We start from the raw sequence: 14,055 nt of genomic DNA on the forward strand, positions 1-14,055 counted from the left end.
TGTCTTGTTTTGTACAGAGCCTGTAGTTAATCTAAGTTCAAGCGATTTTAATGGATTGTTTTAATTCAATATTATGCTTTTAAAGTACAATTATATAGTAACAATGACTCTTTTAAACTCCTCAACTAAATACTTATGACTCTGCCTTCATCATTGCTTCATTAATTGTTTTTTTTCTACTGCAGATTTCAGCCATTGGACCCTTCATAGACAATGCTGAGGTGAAGTCATGTGTTGTTTCTCCTCTGTCAGACCCCAAAAGCTCTCCTTTCTGGACAGTCATAAGCAATGCCTGTCCTGCAGACCCCTCATTTACCTTTTTACATGCAAAAGATGAGAAAGAAACAGAAGATAGTAATGAGGAGGAGGAGGAAGATACTGAAGACAGAAATGAAGATGAAAAAGCATGCAAGATCAGTGAAGAAGAAGACGAAGATGAAGGTGTCTCCTTTCGTTCCAAGACCAGAAGAAAAGGAAGAGAAGGACCCAAGGGGAGCGAAACAATGTTTTGGCCATTAAGATTTAGTTTTAAACTACGACCAGTCTACAACGTCTCAATCCAGTTTCTCCACTGCAGCGTTCGTCTCTGTGTCTCTGACCAGGCAACAAAGGCATCCGGAAAAAAGAGTGTCAAGAAAAAATGTCCAGATGGCAAACATATCCCTCCACATGTGTCCAGGACACTTGGACAGCAGGTACAGAAGAAGGTGACTCACAAAATAACACTTCATTTCATTTCATTTACAGTGGGGCAAATAAGTATTTAGTCAACCACTAATTGTGCAAGTTCTCCCACTTGAAAATATTAGAGAGGCCTGAAATTGTTGGGTAAAGCTCAACCATGAGAGACAGAATGTGGGAAAAAAAACAGAAAATCATATTGTTTGGTTTTTAAAGAATTTATTTGCAAATCATGGTGGAAAATAAGTATTTGGTCAATACCAAAAGTTCATCTCAATACTTTGTTATGTACCCTTGTTGGCAATAAAGGACCCCAAACGTTTTCTGTAACTCTTCACAAGCTTTTCGCACACTGTTGCTGGTATTTTGACCCATTCCTCCATGCAGATCTCCTCTAGAGCAGTGCTGTTTTGGGGCTGTCATTGGGCAACACCGACTTTCAACTCCCTTCACAGATTTCCTATGGGGTTGAGATCTGGAGACTGGCTAGGCCATTCCAGGACCTTGAAATGCTTCTTACGAAGCCACTCCTTTGTTGCCCTGGCAGTGTGTTAGGGATCATTGTCATGCAGAAAGACCCAGCCACGTCTCATCTTCAATGCCCTTGCTGATGGAAGGAGATTTTCACTCAAAGTCTCTCGATACATGGCCCCATTAATTCTTTCCTTTACACAGATCAGTCGTCCTGGTCCCTATGCAGAAAAACAACCCCAAAGCATGATGTTTCTACCCCCATGCTTCACAGTGGGTATGGTGCAATTCAGTATTCATTTTCCTCCAAACACGAGAACCTGTGTTTCTACCAAAAAGTTTTTTTTTTTGTTTCATCTGACAATAACACATTCTCCCAGTCCTCTTCTGGATCATCCAAATGCTCTCTAGCGAACTGCAGACGGGCCTGGACGTGTACTTCCTTCAGCAGGGGGACACGTCTGGCAGTGCAGGATTTGAGTCCCTGGCGGCGCATTGTGTTACTGATAGTAGCCTTTGTTACTGTGGTCCCAGCTCTTTGTCGGTCATTCACTAGGTCCCCCCCGTGTGGTTCTGGGATTTTTGCTCACCGTTCTTGTTATCATTTTGACGCCACGGGGTGAGGAGGGAGTTGAAAGTCCGTGTTGCCCAATGACAGCCCCAAAACATCACTGCTCTAGAGGAGATCTGCATGGAGGAATGGGCCAAAATACCAGCAACAGTGTGTGAAAAGCTTGAGAAGAGTTACAGAAAATGTTTGGGCTCCGTTATTGCCAACAAAGGTTGCATAACAAAGTATTAAGATGAACTTTTGGTATTGACCAAATACTTATTTTCCACCAAAATATGCAAATAAATTCTTAAAAATAAAAAAATGTGATTTTCTGGGTTTTTTTCCACATTCTGTCTCTCATTGTTGAGGTTTAACCATGTTGACAATTACAGGCCTCTCTAATATTTTCAAGTGGGAGAACTTGCATAATTGGTGGTTGACTAAATCCTTATTTGCCCCACTGTATATATACACAAAAGGTGTGTGATGATATATACAAATCACGGTTCAGTATGTACCTTGGTGCATTTAATGCATAAATGGGAGAAATTTCAAAAGGTTCAGTTACTTTTCATACCGCTGTAATGACGCTTATGTTGAGGTAACTGAGTTTGTAACTCTAGCTAATTACTTTTTAAAATTTAGATTAACAACGCTGGTTGCCAGGCAGAATCCTTGAAAAAATATGAGTCATTTATGTTTTTAAATTGTCAATAAGACTTTCTTCTTTGGACTTGATTTGTAGTGTGTGATTCGAAACCTATCCCGGCCCATGGTGGTGACCCAACCGACAAACACAGTAAAACATAAAGCACGGAAGCCCATCACAAGCCTACAAACAAGGAGAGAATCTTCTTTGCAGTCGGTGTAACGTCAGTGTGATCGCCTGGTTGGGATCCATCTACAGTTATACAGGTAATAAGATTAGCTCAATATACTGTAAATGCATGCCATTAAATATATAGAGAAGAGCTTTAACCCTTTATTGTGACTGTAGTTTATTTATTTATTTATTTTGGAAATATACTTTATATATTGTGTAGGATAATTTTTTTGTTTGTTTGTTTTTTTTGTTTTTTTGTAAATGGTGTTTTTTGCCAAAATCTTCAAACATAAGCATCCAATACATTTAATCCGGGAAGACTGGCTATATACGCTCATCTTTCAGTGGCATTGACAGCGCTAGATGCCGAATCCATGTTGACTGGGTTAGGCGAATGAACAGTGGCACGGGAAGTGGAGTGCTAAGGGTGCTGCAGCACCACCTGGTGTTGGAGAGAAAAAAAGCGTTTTGGTAGTGTCTTTTTTGTTAAAAATAAATCAATAACACACACACTGTAGGTGAAATAGAACTCTGTCTTTGTAGTAGCCTAGTAGTAGTACATAAACTATCCAGCATGTGTGTGTACTGCCTTGTACACGCCTTGTACGGAGACAAAGCGCGATGGGAAAAACAAAATAAGATCCTCAGCACTCCATGCTGTGAGTGACTTCCAGTGCCTCTGCGAATGAACGTTCAAACTGGATTAGACGTCTAGCGCCATCAATGGCAGTCAGTGAGTCCCCTGTAAAGGGTTAAAGAAACAAAGCAATGGAGTGCCAAAAGCAACTCAATTTCAATTATTTTTGTGTCTTACTATCTACAAAACTGTGCTACCTTTCTCTGATAAATGGCGTACCGCACGCATGCTATTTTTAGATCGTGACGTCGCATCGTAAAGCGGAAGTAAAGCCGAAGTGGGACATTATAGACCCGCCCTCGCATAGAAACAACGTAATTTGTGCTACTTTTCGCCGGTAATCTTTCAAAAACGAACATGCCGATCACGCATTGCTTTTTTGGAACTTGTAGAAACGACTCTAGACATTACGACACATGAAGGATGTTTTCTTCATACGTTTCCGGAAACCAAAAACTCGGGAGGAAAAAATGTGAAGACCGAATCAACTTGCGCGGACTTTAACACCAGCTCGGTGAATCCATTCACATTTCATATGCAGTAAACATTTTGTTGGGTTGGCATGGTCTTTCAGAGGACAAAGAGGTAAGCCTTTTTTATATTTTTAACTTATTTTTTTAGCGTAACGTTGTGCCGTACTGCTTCTGTCTGACAATGAATGACCTGAAAAGAATTACAATGGTATCTAACTGCCACTGTTACCGTTTCTGTTATATATGTATGTGTGTATATATATATATATATATATATATATAACAACTTTAGTAAGGGGGAAGTGTAAATAAATTATAGAATTAGGATTTGTTATCAATGAAAAAATTAAAAGTGTTCGTTGGCTGTCATTGAGTAGCATTTGCGATCACTACACAAAGCTAACTAAATTACCCCCAAGAACGGTCAGAGACGTAGGACAACCAGAGGATGTATAAGAAAGACAGGGCTGATGGTAAAGGATAGCTTGTTGAAACAGGAGAATGTCATTGTCAGTCGCGTCGATAAAAAAAGCTAAGGCTATGCTTAGGTCGGCTCGTTTTTTTCGTCTTTTTCAGCCTTCGACACTCAAGCCATCTCTTAAACTGAACATTTTTATGTTCTTCCACATCTTTGCCAGTGAATTTGGCACCAGGCACATCATTTTCGGAGAGAGTTGGTAGGTTTAGCGCTGTAAACATCTCCTTCGTACACGATTTCCATTCATTTCCTAATAGGGACAAACGGTGACTTGTCCCTACTTAGCAACAGTAGCTAATGTCATGAATATTAATGAGCGGAAGTGACGTGTTGCTTGCGGTACGCCATTGAAAAAAATAAGGCCAAGTGTTTAAAAAAGTATTGTTTTCAAGAAAATTACACAATGACAAACTCTGGAAGAAAAGAAGGCAATAGATTTGCTGATTTATTTTCACTGTATTGCATTAATGTATCCTAAAATCACAGATGAAACAATGTGTTATTTTTACTATACGCCAACGTACATAAAGCTTTTAATTATGAAAAACAAAACTCAAGCTAAAAGAATGAGTGCATATTTTTTACTCCAAAAAACTACTGTAATCAGTCTACTTGTCAACTGCTATATAAGGCATCAGTTCTGAGAATATATGCTTCCTCAGCCACACGGATTTTCTTGGTGGCGCTGTAGGTCGACCCTGCGTTGGAAACTGTGGTGACAGAGGGGGCAGCTGAACATTCGGTAGCCCTCGTGTTTCCGACTGTGGGTGATGAGGTTGGAGCTTTGACTGAATCCTCGACCGCACACCTTGCATATGTGTGGTTTCTCACCTGAGTGCAGATAAAGTGGGCAAGTCACATATAACTGCATATCAGACACTACTACAATATACTGTACTAGTAATCTATCCTGACTACTCACCTGTGTGTATAAAGGTATGTTTCTTCATGTCTGATTTCTGGTGGAACCTTTTACCGCAATATTGGCAAGGGAAAGGCCTCGTGTCTGAGTGGATGAGTAGATGCGTGGACAGTGTAGAAGAGCGCTTGAACATCTTTCCACACACCTTACAGCCAAAGTTTCGCGCCTGTTGTGCGGAAAAAGCATGTAAACCATGACTGTGCATTAAACATCCTTTCAGCATATTATTACCTTTGCTCTGCTATAACTCCCAATTGCTGTGAAAGTCATTGAGGACATTTCTGTGTCTGGGGACCTCATCAGAGGGAGAGGAAAGGTGTTTGTACTGAAATGAGCCTGCAGATTGACTTCTGAAAGAGACTGAGGGAAACGCTTAATGTGGGTTAGGGGTTATCAACCTTTTTAAAGATGTCTCTTCTTTCAAAATGATTAATAAGAAAGAGTTTTAAAGGGACTGACAAAACAGTATAAATGACTGAAACATGGTAGACCGAAGTATTTCAGAGTGCAAATCTTAAATTTCTAAGACCTTTGATAGTGGAGAAAATAATGTTCAAACACAAAAATATTACACTGCTTACAAGTGCAGCTATTTTGTGATGTCAGCTATACCCATGCACATAAAATACTGATAGACTCGAACATAGCACACATACTGTATGTACGAATGTATGTGTATAAATAATATATGTATGTGTGTGTATATATATACAGTGCCTTGCAAAAGTATTCGGCCCCCTTGAACCTTGCAACCTTTCGCCACATTTCAGGCTTCAAACATAAAGATATAAAATTTTAATTTTTTGTCAAGAATCAACAACAAGTGGGACACAATCGTGAAGTGGAACAAAATTTATTGGATAATTTAAACTTTTTTAACAAATAAAAAACTGAAAAGTGGGGCGTGCAATATTATTCGGCCCCCTTGCGTTAATACTTTGTAGCGCCACCTTTTGCTCCAATTACAGCTGCAAGTCGCTTGGGGTATGTTTCTATCAGTTTTGCACATCGAGAGACTGACATTCTTGCCCATTCTTCCTTGCAAAACAGCTCGAGCTCAGTGAGGTTGGATGGAGAGTGTTTGTGAACAGCAGTCTTCAGCTCTTTCCACAGATTCTCGATTGGATTCAGGTCTGGACTTTGACCTGGCCATTCTAACACCTGGATATGTTTATTTTTGAACCATTCCATTGTAGATTTGGCTTTATGTTTTGGATCATTGTCCTGTTGGAAGATAAATCTCCGTCCCAGTCTCAGGTCTTGTGCAGATACCAACAGGTTTTCTTCCAGAATGTTCCTGTATTTGGCTGCATTCATCTTCCCGTCAATTTTAACCATCTTCCCTGTCCCTGCTGAAGAAAAGCAGGCCCAAACCATGATGCTGCCACCACCATGTTTGACAGTGGGGATGGTGTGTTCAGGGTGATGAGCTGTGTTGCTTTTACGCCAAACATATCGTTTTGCATTGTGGCCAAAAAGTTCAATTTTGGTTTCATCTGACCAGAGCACCTTCTTCCACATGTTTGGTGTGTCTCCCAGGTGGCTTGTGGCAAACTTTAAACGAGACTTTTTATGGATATCTTTGAGAAATGGCTTTCTTCTTGCCACTCTTCCATAAAGGCCAGATTTGTGCAGTGTACGACTGATTGTTGTCCTATGAACAGACTCTCCCACCTCAGCTGTAGATCTCTGCAGTTCATCCAGAGTGATCATGGGCCTCTTGGCTGCATCTCTGATCAGTTTTCTCCTTGTTTGAGAAGAAAGTTTGGAAGGACGGCCGGGTCTTGGTAGATTTGCAGTGGTCTGATGCTCCTTCCATTTCAATATGATGGCTTGCACAGTGCTCCTTGAGATGTTTAAAGCTTGGGAAATCTTTTTGTATCCAAATCCGGCTTTAAACTTCTCCACAACAGTATCTCGGACCTGCCTGGTGTGTTCCTTGGTTTTCATAATGCTCTCTGCACTTTAAACAGAACCCTGAGACTATCACAGAGCAGGTGCATTTATACGGAGACTTGATTACACACAGGTGGATTCTATTTATCATCATCGGTCATTTAGGACAACATTGGATCATTCAGAGATCCTCACTGAACTTCTGGAGTGAGTTTGCTGCACTGAAAGTAAAGGGGCCGAATAATATTGCACGCCCCACTTTTCAGTTTATTATTTGCTAAAAAAGTTTAAATTATCCAATAAATGTTGTTCCACTTCACGATTATGTCCCACTTGTTGTTGATTCTTGACAAAAAAATTAAATTTCATATCTTTATGTTTGAAGCCTGAAATGTGGCGAAAGGTTGCAAGATTCAAGGGGGCCGAATACTTTTGCAAGGCACTGTACTTTTGTCAGCCATTTGTGTAAGTGCAAGTGCCATTCGACGTGGAGTTGAGCCTGAATCAATGGGAAGAAACCCGAAATGAGCCTGAATCAATGGGAAGAAACCCGAAATGAGCAGTCTTTGAAGTGAACCAGTGCCCCAAAATCATCCGGAAGTGATCTGGGAATGCCCCAGAATATACAGGAAGTGTACCCAAATCAATTAGGTATTTGAAGTAAGTATCCCCATATAATTTCTTGAGAAAATTGCCATTTTCTAGTTAATTTTGGTTTCAATTAACATTTTATTTATGTTACATTGTCTTTTTATGTAATAATTAGAGATGTCCCGATCGATCGGGTCCGATCACGTCATTTTCAAAGTATCGGAATCGGCAAAAAAATATCGGCCATGCCTTTTTTTTAATATATACTGTATATATTTTTTTTTTAATTAAATCGTTTTCTAATTGTATTTACCGTTACAGACATAATATGTTACACTCATCCAGAGTCTTTAGTTTAGGCTTATGGTAGGGTTATCAAATTTATCCCGATAACGACGGTAATTAATTTTTAAAAAAATGTATCACGTTAAAATATTTAATGCAATTAATGCATGCGCAGCACGACCCACTCACGCATTGTCACGCTCAATCTGTAATGGCGCTGTTTTACCTATATAGAGAGATAAAAGGCAGCGTAAATTGAGTAGAGTGATTTTTGGCAGGCTTTGGAGCCTTTTTTTAATTGGCTAAAGCCTTACAATCCCTCTCCCTATGATTAGAAATATCATGGGAAGCAATGTGGGGAAGCAAGGTAGCAATTGATCTTTTTCTTAACACCTTATGTTATTTCCAAACGCAGAGAAGATGTATCAATTGGTGGCACTACGCACAGTCCTGGTTCCACTTCCCATCATGCATTTGGGCATGGCTACAGTATTATTTACTGAAAGCTCAACAAATACAGTAGATGGCAATATTTAGTCACAATATACAAAGTCACAAGTCTTTCTATCCGTGGATCCCTCTCACAGAAAGAATGTTAATAATGTAAACGCCATCTTCAGGATTTATTGTCATAATAAACAAATACAGTACTTATGTACTGTATGTTGAATGTATATATTCATCAGAGTTTTATTCATTTTTTTCTTAATGCATTGCCAAAATGTATATGATCGGGAAAAATTATCGGGAATGATTGGAATTGAATCGGGAGCAAAAAAAAGCAATCGGATCAGGAAATATCGGGATCGGCAGATACTCAAACTAAAACGATTGGATCGGGAGCAAAAAAACATGATCGGAACAACCCTAGTAATAATAGTAATAATAATTAATTGTATAAATTACTAAAAATAATCATTTGCCCCATAAAGGATTTGGAATGTCAGACTTTTAAATTTCCAAAAAGTCACTTGCCCTTTACAGGGTAATGTTGTTCAACATTTATCATTACTCAGAAAGATGCACAACAGTTCAACACCACTGTACAGTATAGTGCACTTTTTTAATTAAAATCCCTTCTTGACCAGGTTTGCTGTTTTTTTTTTTTTTTTTTTGCAGTTTACTTTTGCAACAATGGATATTTGACTTCTACACCCGTCAATTGCAGTGAATTACTTCTGTGAAATCGTAGACAAAATTCATTCTGTATATACATTTTAGTACCTTTTCACAGAGAGGACACTGGCTGAATGGATAGCTGAGGTCTGTACGTGACGTGCGGTGGAGTAACATTAAGACAAGTCTCTCGAGCTGTCGCTCTCTGTCAGATGTTTGGCTTCTGTCTGCTGACCAAGAAAAGTCCAGAACTGCTTTAATATTATTTGCTGTGGATCTTCCTGGAAGAAGAAATATTGACAATGCAAAGGGCCAGTTTCTCTTTTTCCTTTTTTGGTTGCTTTATATTGTTTGCAGAATTAAAAAAAAAAAAACAATCCATCTCCTATTAAGTTATCAAGAGAGTTACCTGTACCAGATTCGGAGGGGTCCATTGAACTTTGATTTTGCAATGGAGAATCGCCCTCAGATAGAACTTCCTTTGGGAAAACACATGGCACATCTTCAAGGTCCCTGCCATCTTCCTCCACAGGCTGACCTTCTCCAGCTTGAGGTTTATTCTGCTGGTTGTAAAAGTCTGCTGATGGGAAAGTGAGGTGAGTCTTCTTACTCCTCACAAGAAATGACCGCGGCATGACATAACCTGCAGGAGCCAGACAAGATTTAACGCAATCATCGTTAAACACCTGTGAGTGTATGTTCGTTTGAAATGCCAAAGCTTGTGGTTTTCAACCGAGCCCACCACCTGTTCTTGCACATGTTGAAGGAGAACCCTCGTGTGCTTTTACCACATTGTAGCTTCTAAACTGCTTTTCAACTACTAAACATTTTTACATTTTACTGTTAGCCGAAGACACATATTTGGAAATCTAACATAACCGCAAAAGCGCATTTGGTTCAAAAATCACCAAACCTGAATGTTTTTTTTTTACATTCACTTTTCATCCAAAAAATAGAAGACATATCTGTCCATGTTTGTGATTGTATTGTTGAAGTTTGGAGTGGTAGATGTATAATTTATTTTGACTGAAAGGGGCTGGCTGCGACTGATCGCTGCCAGCTTCCCATTCAAAATAGATTGGACATCTAACGCCATCAACTGAAGGTAAAACTAGGGCTTAGACATGTGCCGATTACCTGTTTCAAGGTATACCGTGGTATCAAAAACGTGAAGGTAAGCCTGTCGCAATATGCAATAATTCCATTTATCGCACGGTAAATAAAAATGAAGGCGGTAAATTTTCCAATGCGATTTATCGCCTCGCGTGCACGTACATGTGCTCGTGCCACAGACGTGCTGTTAAAAGTTCGGCTTCCTTGTTACCAGCTACGCAAAATGCATCTTCGTTCCGGGTCCGGCAAAAAATAGTGCCGGAGCAAGTCCGTTCCCATTATATCCTATTGTTCAACGTATACCGGCCGCGTCAGTGCTCCATCTCCGCGTGCCAGAGCCCGCCGGATGGTTTAGGCAATTTTTTTTTTTCCTGATACGCATCCGTCAAAATGGGCGGAGCCGGGCCTGGAGTCAACAGCCCAGTTGCTTATTCACGGTTTAACCAGTGTACATGGACGAAGAAAACTCCATCATGGAGGTGGAAAGTCACAAAGTGATTTATGAGGCAACAGATCATCATTATAAGGACAACATTAAAAAAGGAAGCTGTATGGTGTCCTATTATATGCGTTTTTTTGGGCAATGATATCAAACACACGACGTGCTGACAACTTAGTTTTTTATTAACACACGGCACTAACAACACTTCCTCAACCTGTGGCTCTTGGCAGGCTGTGCCGCGTCACATGAACAAAACAACATCACCGTTTCGTGCGCTTCAGGGTGCCATTCAATACAGTGGTAGATGAGGTAAGACCACTGTTTACTATGTCTAAAAATAATTATAGCGGACAGCCGGAAGCCAAATCAATTAAGACGCCACTTAAAGACATTAGACCCCAATCTCATTGATAAGTCGCTTGGTTGTTTTTCAGCGAAAACGCGCCGAATATTGCCAACAATCGTCCCGCTTTGTCAATGTTATATCAGTAAACCAGTGAGCAATGTTAGCATGCTCAGTGCAAAATAACCCCACACCATAGCAAACTGGAGGTGATACTGTGAGCAGTGTCCAAAGACACTTTTTTTTTTTCTTCTATTCAGTTTTGTTTTTGCGGTCAATGTTTTTGGCATATTGTCCTCATTAATTAATGTTTCTAATCAATTTAAATTTGTTATTATTTACTGATTTTATTTTTCAGTATCAAATGGTCAAAAATGTACTTTGAGTGTATTTTTGCAGTTAGGATGTGACTTTTTTTTTTAATTCAGGCAAATTGATGCGGTTAAGTCTTTTCTGTTACAAACAAAACAATGTTTATAAAGTTATACTTTATATGTTGATCTCTGTTATTTTCTCTACTAGAAAAAAAGGACACAATGTGAGGCAGCGGTGTACTTATAATAATAATATTATAGACAAATGATACTATTTACAGTGGCGGCAGAGTTTGGGGGGGCGCGAAACATTTACGTCTTCCTTGGGGGGGCGTAACAGAAAATAATTGAGAAGCACTGGTCTATTGTGTTTTGTTGTGATTTCTTAAAAAGTATTTTTGAATGTAAGATTTAACATTTATCGCGTTTAAATGATTGTACTTGATTTATTAATATATACTGTATTCTCTCTGTGTTGTTGTAAATTGGTTTAAAAAAAAAAAAAAAATTGGGGGGGGCACAATAATATCGCATACCGCAATAATTTATGAGATAAACTATCGCGCACTAAAATTTGTTATCGCCACAGGCCTAGGTGAAGGTTTCAAAACTGCAAAAAAATTCCTTCATACCGTCCCGAAGGTATTAGCTATTTTTTATGTCCCAAAATTGCATGCAGAAATCCCTTGCTTGCAGCTGTAAGGCTCAACCCTCCCCCACCTGTTGCTGCTCAGTGTCAGTGTTTGTCAGCTGTGCTACACGATCTCTGGAGGAGGTGAATCTCCTGAACTTTTTCCCTAATCGAATTAAAAAAAAGAAATCGCTGGTATGGGAATACTTCGGCTACAGAAAAGTTACAGACGGCCGCAGATTACAGGAGGACCGACCGACATGTAAAACATGTTTGCGGAGGGTGGCTGCCGAGGAAGCAATACCTCCAATATGATTCCGCATTCATACAAAAATTAAAGGTTAGTAAACACTGTCAACGTTTCCCACCAGCTACGAGAGTTAACTCCAGCATGTTTAGTGTGTCAAGCGGTGGTAAAACGTATTTTTTTTCTCACTGGCAACTGTCTGTGTTGAGAAAGAGCGTTTGTGTATAATGTAAACATGATACGAGTCATACGCACGTGCTTTTTATGGAAAATAATTGAATTATTTTTGTTCTGATGGTAATTTATTTATTTTTATTTGTTGAGCTGTGGGTGTGGGTTTAGGCTCATCTAAACAACTATATTTATTTTAATTTAGAATATATATATATATATATATATATATATATATATATATATATATATATTCAATTTTTTACAAATGTATATATATATATATATATATATTTTTTTTTACTAATATATTTTGAAAAATAAAAATCCTGTTCAATAGAGAAGTTTGTTTTTGTTTTGTTTTTTTAGACCCAGATATCTCAAAGTAACACATTTAAGAGCAGTAATTGCAGTACCATGAAACCGTGATATTTTGGCTTAAGGTTATCATACCGTCAGAATATCATACCTACATGCCTACAGTAGGGCTCCCACGATTTTTTTGACTAATCGATTAGCAAATGAATCGTCATCTAATGCAACATTGTTGACTTCAAAATTGTCCAAATCCTCTTTTTAGGCCTCTTTATAGCATTTTCTAAATTGTTTTCATTTTTATTGATCCCTCAAAAAGTAGGAAATATCCCCTTTTTATTCATCTTTCTTTTTTTTTCTAAATTAAAATAAGGTGAAAGTTATTCTTTTTACTGTATGTATTCATTCATTTAGTTTTTTTTTAATTATTATCTTTTATTTATTCAAAATAATAAAATTAATTAATTAACTAATAATTAATTAATAAACAAAAGGGAAAATCTGTAAACACCCACGTAACCATTTTTAAAAACTTAAGTAATCTCTTTTTCTAATTTTTTAATTTTTTTAATTTCTGAAGATTTGTGTTAATTTCATCGAATAAGGAGGGGAAAAAACTAAAAACTCTGGACTACAAAAATTTTTTCTAAATTTTGTTTTAGGAAAAAACATCAAGTCGATGCCCATCATTTAGTTTCACAGGCCCAAAAAAATAATAGTGTGGGCCATATCTGGCCCCTGGGCCGCCGATTTAACACCCTTGGAGTAGCTATTTTGATCTTTACTTACTGAAAGGCACCATTTTTAAAATGTTAAAATACAGAGCACAAGAATAGTCAAGAACACACTTGCAAATTACAACGATAAGTAACTAATTATGAAATAAATACCTGTAAAACAATGTGTGTTCGACCAAAATTTAATCTATTTGAAAGCAAATGTTTAATGACATCGCTTTTGTTTTGGATGCCATGACACGGGTGACTTTTTCCTTCAAACATGATGTCGTTTGGAATCAATATAATAATTCCAACAAGCTTGATCAAATACTCTTCTAAAAAATATTAAGTATTTAAGAAATTATACCACAAGCGGACATTTTTGAATATTTAAAAATAAACTTTCAAATATTAGACCATACAACAAAAATGACTTACAGCAACAAGTGCTTTCCTTACCTTTGAAATGCACGGATGACTGTTGAGTGCAATTCTCACATTGTCAGTTACTCTACGTCCTCTTTTCTCCTCCCAACACACATCTGCGGAAGACACATAGAAGTCTGAATGTGTTTTTGAAAAGATTATACATCCCTGTTTGAAAATAATAACTAAAAAAGTTGTCAATTTATAACTATTTTCCCCTTAACTTTTTAAATGTTGGCAGTGCACATTTTTTAAACACAAAATATGGGGCATTTATTTGATCTAATTTTGTTGCAAAGTTTGTAAGGATGAGTCTTTAATGCTTTGGTTATAAAGCTACAGTGGTATGAAAAGGTATCTGAACGTTTTGTAATTTCTCACATTTCTGCATAAAATCACCATCAAATA

At 38.1% G+C, this 14,055-nt stretch overlaps 2 protein-coding genes across 6 annotated transcripts in view; one reads left to right on the top strand and one right to left on the bottom strand.

The window, feature by feature from the left end:
• The window catches only part of engl (endoglin, like), a 37,914-nt gene extending 32,135 nt beyond the window's left edge, over positions 1-5,779 (top strand). Inside the window, exons 13-15 of the mRNA XM_057817753.1 lie at positions 186-695; positions 2,451-2,620; positions 4,779-5,779. Of these exons, the coding sequence (XP_057673736.1) occupies positions 186-695; positions 2,451-2,576 (636 nt within the window). The 3' untranslated portion in view covers positions 2,577-2,620; positions 4,779-5,779. The remainder of the gene's footprint in view (positions 1-185; positions 696-2,450; positions 2,621-4,778) is intronic.
• LOC130904762 (zinc finger protein Gfi-1b-like) lies at positions 4,540-13,764 on the bottom strand. 5 transcript variants are annotated; one of them, XM_057817752.1, is made up of 6 exons: positions 13,681-13,764; positions 9,342-9,569; positions 9,035-9,153; positions 5,270-5,398; positions 5,039-5,204; positions 4,540-4,947 (listed from the first exon to the last, which is right to left on the bottom strand). In XM_057817752.1, the coding sequence occupies exons 2-6, from the start codon at positions 9,559-9,561 to the stop codon at positions 4,775-4,777; spliced, it is 807 nt and encodes a 268-aa protein (XP_057673735.1). In that variant the 5' UTR covers positions 9,562-9,569; positions 13,681-13,764; the 3' UTR covers positions 4,540-4,774. The 5 variants fall into 5 exon arrangements, with proteins under 5 accessions (XP_057673735.1, XP_057673734.1, XP_057673733.1 ...); XM_057817751.1 differs by having other exon boundaries at positions 9,035-9,156; XM_057817750.1 differs by having other exon boundaries at positions 9,336-9,569.
• Positions 13,765-14,055: the final 291 nt, after the last annotated feature.

Source organism: Corythoichthys intestinalis, chromosome 16 (genome assembly GCF_030265065.1).
Source record: "Corythoichthys intestinalis isolate RoL2023-P3 chromosome 16, ASM3026506v1, whole genome shotgun sequence".
Classification (NCBI taxonomy): Eukaryota; Metazoa; Chordata; class Actinopteri; order Syngnathiformes; family Syngnathidae; genus Corythoichthys; species Corythoichthys intestinalis.

Bases quoted from the DNA above. Each gene is read 5' to 3' on its own strand.
- LOC130904762 (XM_057817747.1), bottom strand. From the start codon at position 9,561: ATGCCGCGGTCATTTCTTGTGAGGAGTAAGAAGACTCACCTCACTTTC. The intron at 5,399-9,034 runs GTACTAAAATGT...CGTTTCCCTCAG, and splicing joins AGTGTCCTCTCTGTGAAAAG to TCTCTTTCAGAAGTCAATCT. The intron at 5,205-5,269 runs GTAATAATATGC...TCCGCACAACAG, and splicing joins GGAGTTATAGCAGAGCAAAG to GCGCGAAACTTTGGCTGTAA.